Below are 18,671 nucleotides of genomic sequence, written 5' to 3'. Positions count from 1 at the left end.
ACCAGAGAGTCAGCTGATTCTGTTTTGAGTGAATCTGTACCAAGATGGAGCTCGAGTTCCGGCACCACAGGGAGCTGGGGAGCAGTTTGGGTCCCCCAAGAAAGCTAGCAGGAACAGTCTGCCTGTCCATGCTGCCTATCTCAGAAAGCTGCTCCCAGGGCAAGCACCATCTGTATCGTCTTTCTTATCCCTTTGTCCTTTATTCCAACTGAAGACACCACCCTCCCCCCGCCCCCCCCCCCCCCCCATGGCAGAGAACAGCTGAGCCGGGAGAAGCTGAAGAAAACAGCTTTTTATTTGTTACTATAAGAACCAATTACAGAATCCGAGGTTAAAAAAACGGACAAAAGATCTTTATTTCTGAGAATTGGCGTACAAAAGGCAGAGGGGACAAGGCAAGGGAAGGAAAAGAGAGAGCATGGGCTGGGGCTGATGCCAGCTTAGGGGCCTCAAACTCCAATTAGGAAAGTCCGGACACCGGACAGGAAAAGAAACCCCCATTAGAAAAAACAAAAGATATAGACATGGCAGTCATGGCAGTGCACGCCCCCCTCCCCCAACCAAGTACCACCACCTATCAATTTACTCTTCCCCTCCCCCATCCCCTTTCAAAAAGGGAGGCAAAATTTTTAAAAAATTAAAAAACCCTCCCCCCAAAACTGTCCAAGACAACTGTGGGTCCTACCCCCCAAAACAGGCTAGGTTCCCACAATGGACCAAGTTCCTGCAGTGTGTCCTCCACCACCAGGCATGGAGAAGCATGGGAAGGGGACGAGCCTCGCAAGTGGTAACACCAGAGGGCGCCCGACTCCTCCAAGGACACACACTTGCTCCCTCCCTCCCTCACTCCTCATTCCCTTTGATACTAGAGGGAAGGGAGGGTGGGTGCCCTGGGCACCCACCCTCTAGCTTTCAGCCCACCTCCCTCCCTCCCCGCAGACGCTCAATCCTCCAGGACAATAGGCTCATTGGTGCTGGCAGGATGTGACGGTGCAGATAGTGGGACCGGGGGCCGCACTGCAATCAGTGGTGGCTTCACCTTCAGGGGCAAATTGGGCCGGCGAGCAGCTCGCCGCATTTCCAGATGGGTCAGAGCCTTCCGCAGGGCCCTGGCCAGGAAAAGAAGAGTGGAATGAAGGCTAGGACCCTCAAGGTAAACCCCCTTCCCCATTCCACGCCATAGTGTGCCTTCTGGCCCATTCTTTCCTGGCACCCCCACCCCGTGCCCAGTCTTCTGGAGCTGGTCTTGTTCAGAATTCCTATTGTCCTTACCCACCAACCTGGGTTATCAACCTCTCAGCCCCTCCTACGGTGGGTGGGCTCCCTACCTGGTATCCTTTGTGGCCACAAACACCACAGGATTGGGAGCATCAGCCGGGTTTAGTTTCTGACGCTTGGCTGCTGGCTGTGAGCTTGAACGAATCCCTGAGGCCAGAGGCCTTCCATTGGCAGAGAAGGGGACCCCGGCTCCTGACATCTGGAGAGGAGGGGTGGGCGCAGGCAGCACAATGAGAGAGGGCTCACAGATACCTATCAGAAATAAAAGCCCACCCAATCGGCCTGGCCCACTCCAGCTGTCAACTCACAGTCTCATAGGCCCGTTTCACCATAATGCCCCCCAGACCCCGGTTCTGGGTCAGCTGGTTTCTGTTGATCGGTGTCTTGGTACCCCGAGGTGTTTTTGGTTTCAGAGGTGCCTGGGCCACTGCCAAGAAAAAAAACAGGAAAAAACTTGGAGAAATTTCATGTTTTCTCTTCTGTATGTAGTTTCCCTGGGCATCCCCAAAAGCAGTCTGGCAATTACCACAGGAATGTGGCCTTAGCTCACCATGGTAATATTGGACAGCCTATGAAAACCATTATTAACCTACAGGAGTACAGTTGGTTAAACTAAATCTCTTTGGACTATGGTAGTAAAAGGATGACAGAGACCCTGAAACCATCTAACTGGTTCCCCATCCCATACCCACAGTCTGGTTTCCCCATCCCATACCCAAATCTTTGACAATAGTTGCCAGGGGCAGCCGCACCAGAGGGTGAATCTTCAGTGGAGTTTTCGCAGCCTTAGGAAGTCGAATGGAGCCTGGAGAGCAAAGATGAAAGCTTTTGAAGGGGCTTCACTATTCAGGCCTCTCCTACCGCCAGGAGCCACATCTAATCTCCTACCAAACCGCTGTGGCCTGCTGTCCCTGTGGTCATTAAACCTTCACAGCCAGAGAAACACTGGTCTCTGCTCTGCTTTCTGGCCAGAGCACCCAGGCCTGCCACTAGCCCCACCGCTCCTGCCCTTACACTCTGCCTTGATGGCATTGGCATTGATAGGGGCATAGGGTCGTCGGGCAGCCCTCCTCGGCTGTAACAGGTCCCTGCACATGCGTCTGGCAAGACGGGTCAGCTTTGTGGTCTGAAGCAGGAATGTTTGCCTGTTCTTAGCCAGTAGCTTGGCCCGGTTGGCGCTGGTCGTATAGGGGGAGAGACTCTGGGCTTCAGGTCGAGACAAATGACCCCTCGAGTGTGGCTCCTGGAAGAAAGACATAGGAAAAAGAGAGAACACGGATGGGCACTGAGGCTCCCTTGTTTCCTTCATTCTCTGCAAAAAGCAGTTTATTCCCACCTGATCTTTTTACTACCATCCCACCCACCCGTCTCCCCAACCACCACCAAGCACCACCTCCCCAACCCCACACACATCAAACCACCTTTTAAGGTTCTGGCCTTCACCTGAAGCTCACATCACTATGCTTACTGCTCTCCCCTGCCTATTCCCCATCAGTCCTTACTGTTGTGCCCCGGGCAGCCCCCTCAAGCTGGGTCGGGGTCTTCAGTCCCCCATACTTCTTCCAGTAGATCCAACAGGAAGCACAGAGGCGGCACTGCATGTTGGGTGGGCCCCAGGCGTACCACTGGGCAGACTGTGTGGCTGTAGGAACATGGAGAAAAGGGGGAGTCTGGGACAAATATGCCACCTGAGCCCCTTAGAGGTCCTTGGCCCAGAGAAGACCTCACCCCCCTCAACATCCCTGCCCCTCCCTGAAACTCACTGTGGCAGCTCTCGCAAGTCAGGCCCTTCTGGAATCCAGCCCCATTCATGCCAGGTTTCGAGCCCACAGAGATGATCTGGTTAGGATTTGGCTTAGTACTGACAGGAACGGTGTGGGGAGAAACCAGGAACCGGTCAAGAAAGAATCCACGTCCACCTCCTCCCGATCATTTGACCCTCTGACCCTGACTCCTGCCGTGGTCACCACCAATCACTGAGAAAAGCATTGCTGGGGAGGGGGGGGTGTGGGAGCGGGGAGGGTGGGGAGGGAGAAAAAGAAAACATGCCAGCCTCCCCCACCTACCACACTTACTAGGTGGGGATATAGACTTGTTTCAGTTTGCTGTCTGCTTCAGCAGCTTTCAATCTTTTCTGCAAGAAGGGGAAAAAAAGGAAGAAAGAGAAGGATCAGAGCACCTCCACAGGACGATGTCATCAACTTCAAAGGCAGGGGTGAGCAGGAGGCCCCTGGTCCAGCCTTCCCAGCCAGCCCATACCTGCTGAATATAGCGGTCTGTGGTTTTCCACATGTAATAAAACTGGACTATGCTGGCGAGTGACTTCCAAGGCAGCTAAGGAGGCAGAGGGAAGGAAGCTGAGCTGGCATCTGGCTCCGGGTCCCCGTTCCCTCACCTGTCGTCTCTTCCACCTCTCCTCCCAGCCCTGTCCACTTACAAAATCCTGGCGAATATCATTGAAATCCTTGCCGTACTTCTCCAGGGCCTCCTCAAACAGCATGGCCTCCGAGGCCGACCACTCCTCCATCTCGTCCCGACACAGCACTGGGCCTCCCTGGGGCACCAGGGTCGACATGGCCTTAGCCAAGTCGTAGCCGTTCCTCTGCAACGTATCCATGGCATGAAACTACCGGGAAGGTGGGAAACAATGCGGATGCCCTGAGACCCTCCACACCGGGCTTCTCAGAGACCCTTCCTCTGTCCCCAGGCTCTGCAGGTCCCCACAGAGCCCAGCCTGCCCGACTTCCCAGCAACCTCTGCTCACCAGCGTGATATCTCGAGAGGCAGCAGCTGCACTCATGTGCAGGCTCGGCTGCCGAATGGAGCTGCTGCAATCTAGGGCTCTTGCGAAGGTCCCCACGGCCCTAAGGGAGATATTAAGAAGTCAAGAGAGAGACAAGAGAGCATGAGTGAGCTGAGGAACTAAGCCAGAGAAGGAAAACCACGAAGGCCAAAACAACCAGTCTAGTCCAGCTCTGAGAATTCGATGCAGAGCGTCCACACCGCCCCCAGCCCGTCTTGCCCGTCCACCCACCCCTCACCGGGCCACCACGAGAAACTGATCAATCTGCCGGTCTGTGAGAGGGTTGTCCGGGTCCCAGACCTTCATCTCCATCTTCTGTTGGTTCCGATTATCAGATTCTCCTGGGGAACAGGGCAATGGCAACATCAGGGAGAGGGAAAGGAGAACAGTAGGTGCCTTGACACAACAGCACCTCGCTCCCCCCCCCCCCCGTGCCTCTGGCGTGGACTCTATCAGCCACCTCAACTCTCGGACTTTTCTTCCCGACTGTGCCCATTGGCCCCTTGCAGGTTCCCAAGGTCCCAGCTTGTCAGGGCGATGGCACAGAGCCGTGAAGGCCGTGGAGCCTATGACTCCGCAGCACGCCATTCACAGCGACTACGACGTTACATGACTCAGGGGCCGCACGCTGCGTCCTGTTGCTTACCCTCTGCCAGACGATCTGGGATCTCAGCTTGGTATTTGCAACCAACTCGGATCTCCCCCTGATCGGCTAAAAGCGTCTTCTGCACGGGGTCGAATACCAGTGAGTAAAAAAAGCAGTCCTGGAGCCAGGAAGAAAAGGTAAGCGGGCGGTGGGAAGCATCCAGCGTTCCCATGACAGGCGGTCTGTGGACCTGAACCTCATTCCAGTCCTACTCTCCTCTGGCCTTCTGGGCACACCCACTCCCCTCCTTCTTTCCCCCCACACCTCTTTCTCACCTCCTTTTCCAAGTATTGGCTCAAGATGTCGGTCTCATTCAAGAGGGTCACGCTGCATTTCCCCCTACAGGAGAGAGGTCCGAAAACCCTAGGTAAGCTCCTCATTCCTTCTCCACAGCACTTCCATTATGCCACCATGCTCCTCCTCTCCATCTTCTAAAGAAGTGCACACCGGCCACAGTGGCCCCGATTGTCCTATACCTTATGTGGGTGGCTGGTAACGATTCAAATTGCCGAGAAAGAAAAAGCTCCCGGTGCTTCAGTTGATGTCGCTGCTGCTCTGACACCCCTGGCTGCTTTGATTCCTCCTCAAACTCCCCTGGGAGATTAAGGAGGAAGAAGTCAAGTCAGAAACTAATTCAGCAAGAAGCCACCTTGGAAACTTTGACCCGGGGAAAACACTTCCTATCCCAGCTGGTTTTTTTTCACATTCCCCAGGCATCTGCCGTTTATACCTACAGCCACCAGCTTTCCCACTGAGCCCTCTCCTCCTAGCCCTCTCCGCTGTTCCGGTCCTCCCAGCTCCCCATCACCAGTGCCTTGGGAAAAGCTGCTGAGAGTACAAAGAATGCCACAGAAACCCATCCCAAACCCAGGTACCAATGCTCAGATGCCACTCATAAAGCACAAATCTGCCCACACTAGGCCCAGCAGGAACATCACACTCGTCTCTCCTGCGAAACCAGCCTGAGGTTCAGAAACCCAATATGGTGAACAACTGTCACATAAGGTTGTGTTTACTAGTTTTTCTTTTCAGAGTTCAGGAGACTCTTTGCTCTTAAACATCAGGCAACCGTAACAATCCTTCGCTGTCCACTTGACTACTAAGTTTGTGGGGTTTCCGAGGACAGTATTTCCCAAGCCAGTGCCAACACCTTCCTTCCCAGGAGCTGCGACTTGCCCTGAAACCCTGGTGAGAAGGGTTAACTTGGCTGAGTGCCACCCAAAGTGGGAGGGGGCAGGAGAGCCACAGGCCCAGGCTCATTGGTGCATTGTTCCCAACCTCAGGGAGAAGGGGGGTGGGGGTGCAGCGGGCTCCACCCCTCGCCTGTGTGCTCCGGAAACCCTGTGCGAAACCCTGTGCTAAGGCAAGGGGGGACCACACCCCCCACCCCTTCTGATTGGACAAGGCCAAGGTCAGCCCCTGCCAGATGGGGCTGGAAACCCCAGAGGGCCAGGGAACTTGGTAGGCCTAGCTCCTTGTTAACCCCTTCCTGCTCAAAGCAGCCTGAAATAAGGAAAATAATTTAAGGAGGAACAAGAGAAAGAGGAAAGAAAGGCAAAGCAGGAAAGGGAAGATCAACTAAGGAAAACAGGAGATAATTTTTTTTAAGAAGATAAAATCATAAAGAGAAGGAAGAGAAGGCAAAAGGGAAAGATATAAAATGGATTGGAGAAGGACGGAAGAGGTGGGAAAGAGCAAAAAGGGAAAGATAACTTTCCGAGCTTCCTATTCTGCCCTTTCAATGTATTCTCGCTACCTCGCGACCACAAAATTAGGCTGCTTCCCTGTCCTGCAAGCTTCTAAGTACAACCTCTTCCCCTTCACCTTGACCTTTACAATCACCACCCATTGTCCCCATGTACCCAAACCCGTCCCTCAAGGGTCCTGCTTCTCTACAGCTCTTCTTCCTCCCCTATTTAAATACTATCATCTCTTTTCCACCTATCGTTCAGATACACACACTCCCACACAAGTCATCTTCTGGCTTTCCTTATCATCGTCTCTCCACCCTGCTTCCAACCCCAACGTGTAAAAACAGGCCTCCTTCTGTAGACCAGGCATTTCCCACCCCCAAACTCACACCCGGACTTTGGGCATGCTACCAGGGGAAACACCTGCAGGGACATGCCCAGACCTCAGATCATGGGAAGGGGGAGACAGGGAGGGTGGGGGTGGGGTGGGGGTACGAAGACACTCACTGGCATTGCTATCAGCCAGGCTGTTGAGGCTACTAGAAATGTCCCTTCGCCGGAAAAGGCACACAACCTTTGCCTCCACGTTTCCATTTGCTGTCTAAGGGGGGGAAAACTGCAGTTAAAATGGGTTGTTTTAAAGTGGAAACACATGAAGAAGAAACTAAGCATGAAGCAGTTTCTAAGGGGTGTAAATAGAAAAACCCAAGAAACTATGAGGGTTTTGTTTCTTTTTTTATAATTTTCTTTTTTTTAGAGAGAGAGGGGGGAGGTGGTGAGAGAGAGAGAGAGAATGAGAATCTCAAGCAGACTCCACGCTCAGCATGGAGCCCAACTCAAGTTTCCATCGCACAACCCTGGAATCATGACCTGAGCCAAAATTGAGTCGGACCCTCAACCCACTGAGCCACCCAGACACCCAAAGAAATTACAAATAAAGAGACTCACATTTAAGGACAACTTCCAAACTTTTTTCCCCTAGACTTTTCCTTTCCTTAGCCCCCAAGAGAAGGAACAGGAAAGCTCCCACCTAGCTCTCAAAAGCCTTTCCTGAATACACTGAATGAATAAATGAATGAATGAATGAATATGAATGGGCACTTAGGATTAGGGCTGGTTTTTCTCTGGATCTCTCTCTCTTCCATCTGAAGTTAGTGACCTCAGAAAAAAAAAGACCCCCTGGAGGGAGGGAGGTACCCGAAGGGGCAGGGGTGGGACTATGCTCCACTCACCTTGTTGAGCTCCTCAATCCGTCTAACCAGGTAAGGATTGCTGGAAGAGTTCTCAAAATAGACGTAATCTGTAGGAGGGGGTGGGGAAGCACCGGGAAGATCAGAGGAGGAGATGGGAAAGCCAGAGCACCAGGGTCAGAGAGAAAAGAGGCCTAAGGGGACCAAAAGAATAAGGGTCCAGGTAGAGAAAACGCTGAAATGTGCAAGTAGAGAGACTACGAGAAAATGAGGGATTCCCCCCCCCCCGCCACCACCACCCCTGACCACCGAGTTCTAATATCAGATCTTTCTCTCAAAAGTGAGCCTCAACGAAGAGACAAGAAACAGGGGGTCCCCCTGCAGTCCCCACAATTCAGCGATGGAGTTGCACCCCGGCACCGGCAATTGTTCGCTCTAGTGCCCTCGCCTTTTCGAACCCAGGCGCACAATAACGCCCCGGGGGAGAGGAAACCTCCCGGCGGTCCCGCTCAGGCGGCAGAGCGGACGCCTCGGCCCTTGGTGCCCCTTGCCTGCCCTGTCAGCTCCTTCCGCACCACTTTCCCAGGCCCCACTTCCGACCCGGGGCCCCAGACGCAGCCCCGAGTGTGCCGTCGGGGCAGCCCGCAGGCTCTCCAGGGGGCCTCGGCGCCCGGCCGCGTCGCCGTCCCCGCACCCTCGCTCCCAGTGCTCCCGGTTCCGGTTCCGGTCCGCGCTCGGGACCACGCCGCCCCGGACGCGGCTCCCCGCGCTGCCGGGTGCCGAGCCTCTCCAGCCCCGGTCCCCGACTTCTCCCGCCCCGGGCCCCGCAGCCCCTTCGAAGCCCCGGTACTCACCCCCCACCCGGTACATGTTGGCCGCCATGGCCGTTCCCGCCGCCGCCTCCGGCCGCACAAAGGGGTCCGGGCGGCTCGCGGGGGCAGGGCTCGGCTCGAGGCGAAGCCCCGCGCGCGGGGCTGGCGCTTCGCGGAAGTCTCGGTTGGGCCCGCGCAGCCGGCACCTCCGCTGCCTCAGCCGTCGCGGTTCATCCCGGCCCGCGCTGTCGCCGCCGCAGCTACCGCCTCACGCCCGGGACGCCGAGGCCAGCGCCGGTCCGCTCGGCCTCTTCCGGAACAAGCTCGGCTCCCGCCGGACCGGAGCCAGGTTCTGACTCTCCCCGCCCTCGCCGAGCCCCACCAGACGTTGGGATCTGCCGGCCGCCGGGAAAGCTTGCCCTGCCCGCCTCGGGTTTCGCCTCCTTCCGGAACACCTTCGGCGGATCCGGAGAACAAGGCCCGGCGCTCGGCTCAGGTCGGAGAGCGAGACCCCAGAGATCGGCTACTTCCGGAAAAGGTTCGGCTCCCTCCGGCCAACCGCGGCCCGGCGCTCGGTTATTTCCGTTGCAGCTCGGCCCCTCCTCCGAGGGCGGGAGAGGTGTTGGGCTTAACTCTCTCCTCGCCGGAGCCCCTCAACTCCGCCTGCGGCCGCGAAAAGACTCCCGCGCCTTTGCGCTCCGCCGGGTTATTTGCAAGCGGCTTTGCCTGTTATTTGCATGAGTGGCCTACGCTCCCCTACTCCTTCCAAACTCCTCTTTTCCTTCATCGCCACCCCCACAGGGCCCCGGAGGCGCCCAGCCGCGCCCCACAAAAGGACTGGGAGGCGACTTTGCTTTTGGTTTATTGCCCCTCAGCAGGCGGCAGGAGTCAGGGCCCAGGCTGGGGCTGCCCGGCTCAGCCAGCGGGTCTCTACAGTGTGTGCGGGGGTGCCGTTCGCCCCCTCCAGGGAAACGCGCGATCGGGAATGTCTCGAAGTCGAGGAAAAGTCGGCCCCTGGTCCTGGGGGTTTCGGGTGGGCGGGGCCGCGCCGCAGGGCCGGTGGCTCCCCTCCGGCAGCGGTCAGACATCGAGAGAGGAGGCGGGGGACAGGGAGGGGGTTCGAGAGGGCGTGGCGGGCGCCGGCCCCGCGCCCCCAGCGCCCAGCACTCGCCACTGGAAGATGCTGGCGTCCTTGCCGCCCAGCGAGATGAGGTGCGAGTCGTCGTGCGTGAACCGGACGCTGGTCACGTGGCTGCCGTGGCCGCCGTACACGAGGCTCGGAGCCTGGGCGGGAAAGAAGACCCCGAGCTGCGGCGGCCGGGGAGCCCTGGACCCGGCCCCCGCCCGCCCGGCCCCAGAGGCCCCTGGAGGCCTCACCTTGGCGCGCGCGCACGGGTACTGGAACAGGTGCACTTTGCAGAAGTCGTCGGCCACGGCCACCACTCGCTCGTTGTGGGAGCGGCACAGGGAGTTGATGTCGGTGCCATCCGAGCCGTCTGGCCACACGCCTAGCACAGCAGCCGGCCTCAGTATGGCCTCCTCCCCGCGGCCACCCACGGCCCAGGCTCCGCACCGTTTCCGGCGGTCAGGCAGCCGAGGCCGCCCACCGGCCGCGTTCCAGGCAATCCTTCCCGGTCCCGGCAGCCACCGAGGGCCAGAGGGGCCTCCTGGGCTGGATCTGCCGGTTTCTTGACACCCACCCCTCTGACACATGCCCAGCATTCCGAGCCCAGTGCGGGCTCCACCTTACCCCGCACACCCCACCCCACCCCGCAAGGTTCAGAGGCCCTGCTCACCATAGACATGGAAGCCCAGCACGCAGGTGTAGGTGGCCCACTCCCGGTCTCGGCTCTCATAGCGATTCCTCAGCAGCTTGCAGCCTCCAGCCACGTCCCCTGGGGGGAGGGAACCCACCCAACTCAGCTCTCCCCCTGCCCTCGGTTGGCAAGACACCGACCCACTGACCGGGAAGGGTAGGTTGGAAAGACTAACTTGAGGTAATAGCATGTGATCTGGTCACCTTGGTAGCCCTCAGCCCAGGGCAAAACCCAGCCCCATGCACTTCCTGAATCCTGAAGTTCTGAAGTTCCCCTAACAGCTTCTCATCAGTTCTTCCTCCCTGGCTAAGTCAATTCCTCCACACCTGCTGAGAAACTTGTCCTAAACAATCTTTTCCTAGTACATTCCTCAACTCCCTCAAGTCCTCGTGGGGAAAGGCATGGTGTAAAACTGTGTAGGGTTTTTCAATTCACAATATTTCTCCTACCTGAACAATTCCAACTCCACTTCAGCCCCATCTCTACCTGGAGCTGCCTACATACTCTTCGTCCCCTCCCAACCAGGAGCCTCCCACCCCGAAACAAAACCCAGCCGATTACCCATTCCCCATGCTTTCCCCTACAGCCACTCACAGTAAAGGATCTCATAGTCCCCAGAATTGGACATGATGAAATTCCCATCTTTGGACCAGTCAAGGTGAGTGATGAAGCTGGAGTGACCCTGGGAGCAAGGGTCAAGAGACTAAAAATGTAGCTACCATTTCCCATCCCCAGGTCCCCCTTAGTGCATGAGAGCCCTTCCAGTTTACCTGCTATGGCAATGCCCCACCCTCCACCCCGGCTTCCTCACCACACAGCGGCCAAAGCGGCTGGACTTGGCACCCTCACTGGAAACGCTATAGATGTAGATCATGTTGTCATGGGAACCGATGGCCAGGTACAACCCATCTATAAAGACAGTCACTCAGAGAGGGAAGGGCCAGGGACAGGTCTGGGTCCAGGGTGGGGGTGGCTCCCACCTGGGCTGTACCGGACCACTGAGAGCTGCTCATTGCCATCAGTGACATCAGACACGATCTCTCTGGTCTCTGTGTCCAAAACCAGCCACCTGGAAGGGAGGGGGTGGAAAGCAGGCGTGAGGTTACCCATCCTGGGCAACATGGGGGTTGGCAAGTTGGAGAGCGTCAGAGACGCCAACAGAAAGGCTGTGATGTAGACAGGTTGCCGCTGCATTCTTATGCCAGGAAATCGGAAGACGCTAAGGAGAGAGAAAGGGTGAGGGGCTTCTGATGCCTCTGAGAAAAGAATACAGGAACCTTATGGAGTCTGTAAGCCTGTCACTTCCCTGTGTCAGTCTCTCCCATGTCCCTCCTATCCCCCACAGCTTTTCTATCCTAAGCTGCCACTCCCAGGCTCAGAGGGGAGAGTGGTTGGGTGTGATGACAGTTGTCACAAGCAGAGCAGGGGAGGCCTGGGCTGCAGAGAAAAGCACTGAGAAACGAGAGGGTGCGGTTGGGGCTCCCGAGCCACACTCCTCCCCTGCCACCCCATTACCAGGGGCCCTTCCCAAAGCTCCTGCTTTCCCCTCCCAGGAATCCTGGCTCCTCTCACCTCCCTGTGTTCAGTCCTACGGCCACAACTGCCCCGCTGGGGTGGAAGTCAGCACAGAGACCAGTCTCCTGGAAGGGGGGAGAAGGTGAATTCAGGAAGATGCCTTTCTAGTGAAGGTTCCTGGACAGACACCTCGTCATGTTGGTAACACCAAAGCCTTCTCCTCCCAAGGATGAGACAGGGAGGAGAGGGACAGTAGACCTGGGGTGGAGGCAGGGTGTCACTGGAGCCTAAACTAGGTGACACTCAACATATTTAACAACCAGAACTGAGCTAGGAGGCTGTGCCAGAGATTAACCATTTGTTGCTGGATCAAAGGGAGGTCTGGGGGTTTGGGGGTAAGGGGGAGGGGACAGTGCCTAGGGGACACTGGAGGCATCTGCACAGAAGAATGCAGATTTTGGTAGCCAACACAGCCATACCAGTACAAAGTGGCTGCCCCTGGGGAGAAGGAAGAGGGATGCTGGGGAAGGAGTGGTGTCCACAGAAGCCATGGTGGGTGTGGCACTGGGGATCCAGGGACACGGGGCTCTACCTTGAGGTCAATGCTCCAGGCCAGCGCATGGCCCTCCCCATCCCACAGGCACAGTTGTCGGTCATGGCCACAGGTGAGAAAACGGTTCTGGAAGGGATGTGTGCAGAGTCCCCAGAGCTCATCCGTGTGACCCTGCAGCAGATCACGGGCTGTTACCTCTGCCCCCCCCCTCCTCAGTAGCACTTCCCACCCTCCTCCCTGGAGCCCTTGGCCCTCCAACCTGGATTACAGGGGAGAAGCCCTGCGCCAGATCTCCCCTCAGCAATGCATTCTTCGTGGTTCCCACCAGCAGCTCGGAGCCCAGCCCCTCAGCAATGGCCCGCACAGCCCCAAAGTGTTCAGGAATCTGCAGAACGGTGGCATGAAGTCAGGGGCCCCCTGGCCATTCCTCTCCCCACTCCCTCCTTCGACCCCAGGCTAGCCCTCACCTCAGCCTCCCGGAGAGCCACCAATCCCGGCCCCCACTGGACCAGCCGGCGGTCCCGTCCGCCACCACTCAGTACAGTCCCATCCCGCCGGAGACACAGGGCAAAGATGGAACCTTCGTGAGCATGGGCCTGGGCCACAATCCCATAGGTCTCTGTTGGCAAAGTCACGAGTGGGTCATGCTGTGGGGGTACAGGGAAGTGGGGAACAGAGGCAGCCTTGGCCGTCACAACACAATAATAACTCCTAGCTGCTGAGCACCTACTGAATGTGATCTCTGATCCTCAGCTATTAGTTTACCCAGTTTACAGACTGAACAACCGAGGCTCAAAGAAGTGAGGTAACTTCCTAAAGGCCACACAACTGGTGGCAAAACTGGAATCTGAACCCAGGATCTGGCAGACTCCAAAGCCCCAGCCGTGTCGCCCCTACCCTTCCAGCCGGCCTTTCTAGAGGGTCCACAGAGATCTATCAATATTCATGGTTAAAAAAAAAAAAAAAAGAAAGAAAGAAAAAGGAAAATCCTCTGTTTCCCACAGACACCCTCTGGGGTACTAGACTTCCCAGGTGCCACCCCCAACCACATACCTTTGGCCCCACCCCTGCCTGGGGTCCTGGCATCTGAGAGGCTCCGTCCCCAGGTGAGAATGTTCCCCTCTGAGTCCCCAGTAAGAATGTCCCCATCCGGGAGGAACACAAAGCAAGGGACAAACTTGGGTTTCTTGTATTTCTAGGGGAGAGAGCAGAGATCAAAGGGAAGGCCAAAGACTGAAAGTCACAGACCCTTGCCAGCTGGGTGGTACCAGGGTCTAAGGTATTCAGACCAATACTTCCATCTCCACTCTGTCCTCCCCCCCCCGACCCCACACCCATCCACGCCTCACCCCAAAGACACCCTGTTTCCGGGTGAGAGTCCCGTTCCCAGGAACCCCTGCTCCTCCACTCCAGTTCCAGAAGTGGACATGCGATTTCCCACTGGTGACAATGCAGCTGCTGTCGCGAGGGCTGAAGCCAACGGCCAAGACTGAGTCATTTGTACTCTGAAGGGAAGATACCAGATTCAGCCATCCCAAGCCCTGAGCACCTTCACTTGACTTGACTCTTCAGTTTGCAGCCTGACAGCTGGTCTGCTGATATCCTGAAACCCGAGGACAAGCCTTCCTTCTGGACCCAGACCCTGGTCCCCTCAGGGCACCCCTCCCTGTCACTCACGATGCCAGAACCACCCTAATGCCTAAGACATTATCCCTCAGGAAGCCAGAACTTCTGAAATCCCCGTTTACAGCCTCAGAGAGGCTAGGGGGCTTCCTCCAGGTGACCCAGCCAGAAAGGAAGTCAACGTATGGGTAAGTCTGCAGCTCTCTATACTTCACTGCCCCCAGGTCCCTAACCACGGTGCCCCGCCCGGCCGCCTGGACTCCTCACCTTGATCTCAGCCAGCTTTGTGCCCCGGCTGCAGTCCCACACGGACAGCATGTGCTCATTGGAATCATCCACCACACAAAGAAAAGCACCCTGATCCTGAGAATGGGGGACACATCGGAGGGGCCGAGTGAGGCCTAGAAGTCTGTGGGTTCATGGTCATTAGGCAAGGGCTGCCATCACAAGTCGAGCGGGCAGGAGAAGGGGACACCTGCTCCTTTCTCAGGAGAACCGGCCGAGTCAGGGTCAGGAAGGCCAGAACTTCTGAGGCTTCCCGGTGAAGTGCAAGAATGAGGTTCCTGGGCAAGGAAGATGGGGGTCTAGAGGCTTTGGGGTCAGCTCACCGCAACTGAAAAGGCCAGGGCTCCCACGCCCCGCTCGAAGGCCCCCAGTCCAATCTCCTGCAGCTTCAGCAGTGTCTCTGAGTCCCAGACGTGAACCACAGGCTGCAGGGGCTGGGAGAGGAGAAGGGGTCAGGGGTATGGAGGAAAGGCAGGCTGGAATTTCATCCTGTCTGCCTGGTGTTGGGCTTTGGTCTTACCTTTCCATCTTTATCCACTCCAGCTGTCTGTCCTGAGGCTACACGAACACCATCGGGGTGGACGGCCAGGCTAAGTGGGGGGAGGAGACACTCTAAGGAAGGGGTCGGTCTCTCAAGACCCCTCAGGACACCTTCTCCATGCTTGCAGAGCAGCAAGGCGACTCTACTGTCCCGCTCCTCCACACCGACCCAGACCCTGCTCCTGCCAAGCCCACCATCCCCACGCCTAGAGCCGCCCGCCCACTCCCAGGTCCCAGGCCCCTCACCATCGAACACAGTCCGTGTGGCCCCGGTAATGTCGCTGGCCGCCACCTCCAGGACCCCCTGGGCCTCCCTCGGGCCGGTACAGCACCACCACACAGGCGATAAAGTAGACCACCTCCCCAGAGCGCAGCACAAACAGATTAGAGCGGGAGTCACGACCCCTGTACCCGTAACTGGAGTGGGGATCACAGTCAAGGAAAGGGTCAGATCAAGGGCAGAATGAGGAAGAGGGGGCAACGGAAGACCTTCTGGCTGGCAGCACCATCGGCAGAGGATGGGAGGGGAGGATTCAGAGGGCTCCCTGATCCCGCAGGTCCAGGGGGAAACCATAAAGAAGGGGGGGTTCCCAAGATGGGTTCCCAAGGTGGTTCCTGGGGGATTGGAGGGGGCAGGATACACCCAGTCAAGGCTGAGGGTCTCCGGGGGTGGGCCGCTGGGCAGCTCCTCAAGGCTGCGGATGCCAGACGGGATGTACATGGTAATGGGGCGGCCGCGAAGGAACATCTTCACTGAGATGCCTTCTACAGAGAAAAGGGGGGTGTCAACCACCACCCTGCAGCCTCCCTTCCAGGAAATCCAGAGCAGAACTCTACCCACCACACCTCACAGGTCCCCCAAAATAGCTCTCAGGGCTGTCGCCCAAACCCTAACACTGTCATCCAAGTTATTCACTCCTCTGTACGTACCCAAATTGTAGTTGCTTCTCCGAGACCCAGGGCCCCCGGGGCTGGAGAGGGGGTCTTTCCCCCCACGGCTGTTGGGAAGAGAGAAAAGCATAGGGATGGGGTCAGGTCCCAAGACCTAAGTGGGGAAGGGCAGGACACAAGAAAGGAGGTTACTCCAGAGACCTACAGAGTCATCTCTGCAGGCTTTTAGTTTGCATTCGGAGCATTCGGGGCCCCAGAGTAGATGGGGACTCTCAGCTCCATGTAAGAGATGAGAAGATTCAGGCCATAAAGCTTGTAAGAGCCAGTGCGGCAGCATGACGGGGGGGGAGCCCTTTCCTCTAGACTACCAGGCTTCTGGTTGACCTTTTCATTTCTCCATCGGTAAAATGGGACCAAAGTGAATCCAGAATGTACACCAGCCCTGCCTTTCAGGGATCTGGGAGGTCAGCAAGAAAGTCTTTATCTCTCAAGGGGAAAGTAACAGGTGAATTCCACAGATAGCTGTCATTAGATCAAAAACGTAGTGACTTCTCTTCTGAGAATGCAGGGGAAACTGAGAACATGGCTAGAATGAACACTCAGGTGTCCTGGGGCCTGTACAGACTCTGAGACAACTATGTTCAGCCACCAGAATTTCCCCTTGTTCTGTAGAAATAAAGCCTGGTTGGGGGTGGGGTGGGGGGCGGTGAGGGGCAGTGGGGGGAAAACTCCAAAAACGGTCATCCAGGAAAATCGCGAGAGCTTTTTGGTACCTCTCGGAATCCTGGAAGGTATGTGGTGATATGATGGAACCGAAGTCAGGGAGAGGAGGGTTCAGATCCTAGTTCTGGCTGTGTGACCCGAGACAAATGACTTACCCTCTCTGAGCGTGCTTCCTCGCCTGGACAATGAACAGCATGAGACCACCTACCCCCCAAGGGTGTCGTGGGAACTGAATGAGATGGAGGAGGTCGAGGGTTTAGCACAGTGCCGGGTACACAGCAGGCGCCCCTGGGGGGCTTGTTCCTTTCTTCCTGTTGGGCGATGAGGTCCCCCCACCCCACCCAGGGAAGTGAGGTGAGGGATGTGGAAAGTCAAGAGCCTGAGCGTGGGGTGGGGCGGGTTGGGGGTGGCGGGAGCCTCGCCCACCTCTCTGTGCTCCCTGACCGCAATAACAGGTTGGCCGAGGAAGCTGCCTTCCGGGAGAGTTTCTGCCGAGGCCGCTCTGAGGGGGATGAGGAGGAGGAAGAATTTCTCCGTGGCCTGGTAGGAGCATAGTGAGCTGGTAAAGATCGTTCCCTCTCCTCACGCTTCCCAGTCCCTCCGCCGGCCCTCCTGGCCCCTGCCACAGGACACTTACGTGTCAGCGCGCTGTGGGGGCTGCACAAGCCTGAGGATCCCTGGGGGGCCAGGGGAACCACTGCTGCTGCTGCCCCCTCCTTCAGACTGGGTCCCACTAGGCTCTTCACTGCCCCCCTGTGGGGCTGGGGGCCCATTGCTCAGGCCAGGGGGTCCAGGGGACGGCTGCATCTCAACCTCTGTCTCCGTCTGGGTGCCCCGGCTCACCAAGGAGGGGCTGCACGTGGGTGGCAGTCCTGGGGGGGCTGCAGGGCTGCTGGGGAGACAGTGAGTCAACCTGATGCCCCCAGAGGCCCTCGGAAGAAGAGGGCGTGACAACCTGCCTACCTGTCCCTTGTAGGAGCTGGGGCGCCAGGGTCCTGCAGGGAGTTCGGGGGCGCCTGCAGCCGCAGCAGGCGGAGGGCTTCTGCCAGGGCCGCCTTAACCAGCTCCATCTCCTTCTCCTGCACCTGAAGCCGCCGGCTCAAGGACTGCAGGGCCTCCTGAGCAGGGCCCTCACCTGGGAAAAAGGCAAGAAGCACTCAGAACGTACCCACCACCTGAAGAAAAGGGTTGAGGGGATTCTGACTTCCCTCCGACCTTGCATTCGTCCGATAGGACTATCCCCTTCAAGCAGCCCCGGGCTTGGAGGCTGGTCCGGAGGGGAGGAGGCGGGTGGTAGAGAATCAAGGGCCTCCTTCTGGCAGGGCAGGCGAGGAGCCTGGCAAGGCTCCCTTCCTGCTGCTGTCTCAACCTCCGCAAAGACAGGGAGTACCATGGAGTACCAGGGGGAAAATATGGAGTACTGCCCAGGAACGTGGGAACCACAGAGGGAGGCGCAGCGCCGGCGCGGGATGACGGCCCACCCCAGAGCAAAGCTCAGGTCTCCAAGGCAGGCAGAGAAACTGAGAAGGGGGCGCGAAAAGAAGAGGGCGCCCCGAAGAGTACAGTCATCTGAGGGCTCACAGGACCAGGAGGAGAGATCGAGAATGACAGGAGAGGGTATCAGTGGAGACGGAGTCATAGTGAAGGTCCCAGGGTAACGGGTCAGAAGTAAAACGACCCGAAATACCATGAGAAGAGGCCCGGAATAACATAGGGGGCAGAGAAACATCGAGGGGCCCAGAATAACATGGGGAATAGGATGACGTTGAGGAAGTTCGAAATGACAGTAGGAGATCCAAATAACTAGGGAGAGCGACCTGAGGAACAGTGGAGGATGCTCAGAACCCCTGAGGCCGAGGAGCACGCGGGGACGCCGCCAGACAGCCGTCGGGCACTGGCAGCGGCCGACCGGCCGGCGCTCCGGGAAGGGGCACGCCGCCCGCCCCGCCCCGTACTCACCGGGCCCCCCGGCCCCGTCCATCCGGCCCCCGGCTTGCTCCGAGCGGCGGCGGCGGAGGAGGCTTCTAAGCCGCCGGGGCCATGGCCAGGGAGAGGGGAAGGGGAAGCACCCCGGGGCGCGCGCGCAAGGGTGCCGTGCCACCCCCCGGGGGCGCTGTCGGGCGCGGGGAAAGGGCCTGGAGGGGGCGCTGTGGAGCGGGGGCGGCAGGCTCCAGGACCCGCCGGGGCCTCGGACTCTCCCGGGGCCGCTCTCGGCTCCCGGGGGTGGGGTGGCGGGGCCGTCCGGGGCCCCAGCGCCGCGGCACAAACAGGCGCCGGACGCGGAGCCGCCAGGAAGCGCGGGAG

General features: G+C 57.9%; 2 protein-coding genes across 7 annotated transcripts; both read right to left on the bottom strand.

Moving 5' to 3' along the window:
• Positions 1 to 277: 277 nt before the first annotated feature.
• Positions 278 to 9,131, bottom strand: MTA2 (metastasis associated 1 family member 2). 2 transcript variants are annotated; one of them, XM_027045384.2, is made up of 18 exons: positions 8,463 to 9,131; positions 7,651 to 7,718; positions 6,926 to 7,019; positions 5,204 to 5,321; positions 5,003 to 5,066; positions 4,728 to 4,845; positions 4,320 to 4,422; positions 4,043 to 4,142; positions 3,716 to 3,904; positions 3,538 to 3,612; positions 3,354 to 3,412; positions 3,042 to 3,139; positions 2,781 to 2,920; positions 2,293 to 2,521; positions 1,994 to 2,083; positions 1,587 to 1,705; positions 1,329 to 1,477; positions 278 to 1,109 (listed from the first exon to the last, which is right to left on the bottom strand). In XM_027045384.2, exons 1-18 carry the CDS (start codon positions 8,488 to 8,490, stop codon positions 944 to 946), a joined length of 2,007 nt encoding a protein of 668 aa, XP_026901185.1. In that variant the 5' UTR covers positions 8,491 to 9,131; the 3' UTR covers positions 278 to 943. The 2 variants fall into 2 exon arrangements, with proteins under 2 accessions (XP_026901185.1, XP_014935297.2); XM_015079811.3 differs by lacking the exon at positions 8,463 to 9,131 and adding an exon at positions 8,184 to 8,402.
• A 135-nt stretch (positions 9,132 to 9,266) lies between these two features.
• EML3 (EMAP like 3) lies at positions 9,267 to 18,628 on the bottom strand. Of its 5 annotated transcripts, none has more exons than XM_027045382.2 (22): positions 18,327 to 18,628; positions 17,331 to 17,502; positions 17,005 to 17,259; positions 16,794 to 16,907; positions 15,684 to 15,751; positions 15,395 to 15,518; positions 15,000 to 15,170; positions 14,734 to 14,803; positions 14,537 to 14,647; positions 14,196 to 14,291; positions 13,655 to 13,810; positions 13,359 to 13,500; positions 12,773 to 12,924; positions 12,565 to 12,690; positions 12,345 to 12,476; positions 11,810 to 11,877; positions 11,218 to 11,306; positions 11,049 to 11,146; positions 10,832 to 10,919; positions 10,217 to 10,315; positions 9,798 to 9,818; positions 9,267 to 9,704 (listed from the first exon to the last, which is right to left on the bottom strand). In XM_027045382.2, exons 1-22 carry the CDS (start codon positions 18,346 to 18,348, stop codon positions 9,292 to 9,294), a joined length of 2,787 nt encoding a protein of 928 aa, XP_026901183.1. In that variant the 5' UTR covers positions 18,349 to 18,628; the 3' UTR covers positions 9,267 to 9,291. The 5 variants fall into 5 exon arrangements, with proteins under 5 accessions (XP_026901183.1, XP_026901184.1, XP_053059012.1 ...); XM_027045383.2 differs by having other exon boundaries at positions 17,005 to 17,256; XM_053203037.1 differs by having other exon boundaries at positions 9,798 to 9,928; positions 15,395 to 15,515; positions 18,327 to 18,622.
• Positions 18,629 to 18,671: the final 43 nt, after the last annotated feature.

This window comes from Acinonyx jubatus, chromosome D1 (genome assembly GCF_027475565.1).
Source record: "Acinonyx jubatus isolate Ajub_Pintada_27869175 chromosome D1, VMU_Ajub_asm_v1.0, whole genome shotgun sequence".
Lineage (NCBI taxonomy): Eukaryota > Metazoa > Chordata > Mammalia > Carnivora > Felidae > Acinonyx > Acinonyx jubatus.
The sequence above is the reverse complement of the archived record's forward strand: the minus strand, read 5'-3'. Positions and strand labels throughout refer to the sequence as shown.

Coding starts and splice junctions, on each gene's coding strand:
- MTA2 (XM_027045384.2), bottom strand. CDS start 8,490: ATGGCGGCCAACATGTACCGGGTGGGGG. Junction 1,478..1,586: donor TGAAACGGGCCTATGAGACT/GTGAGTTGACAG, acceptor CCTCCTCTCCAG/ATGTCAGGAGCCGGGGTCCC. Junction 1,110..1,328: donor GTGGCCACAAAGGATACCAG/GTAGGGAGCCCA, acceptor TTTCCTGGCCAG/GGCCCTGCGGAAGGCTCTGA.
- EML3 (XM_027045382.2), bottom strand. CDS start 18,348: ATGGACGGGGCCGGGGGGCCCG. Junction 17,503..18,326: donor GGACGGGGCCGGGGGGCCCG/GTGAGTACGGGG, acceptor CCTTTTTCCCAG/GTGAGGGCCCTGCTCAGGAG. Junction 11,147..11,217: donor AGTGGTCCGGTACAGCCCAG/GTGGGAGCCACC, acceptor CTGTCTTTATAG/ATGGGTTGTACCTGGCCATC.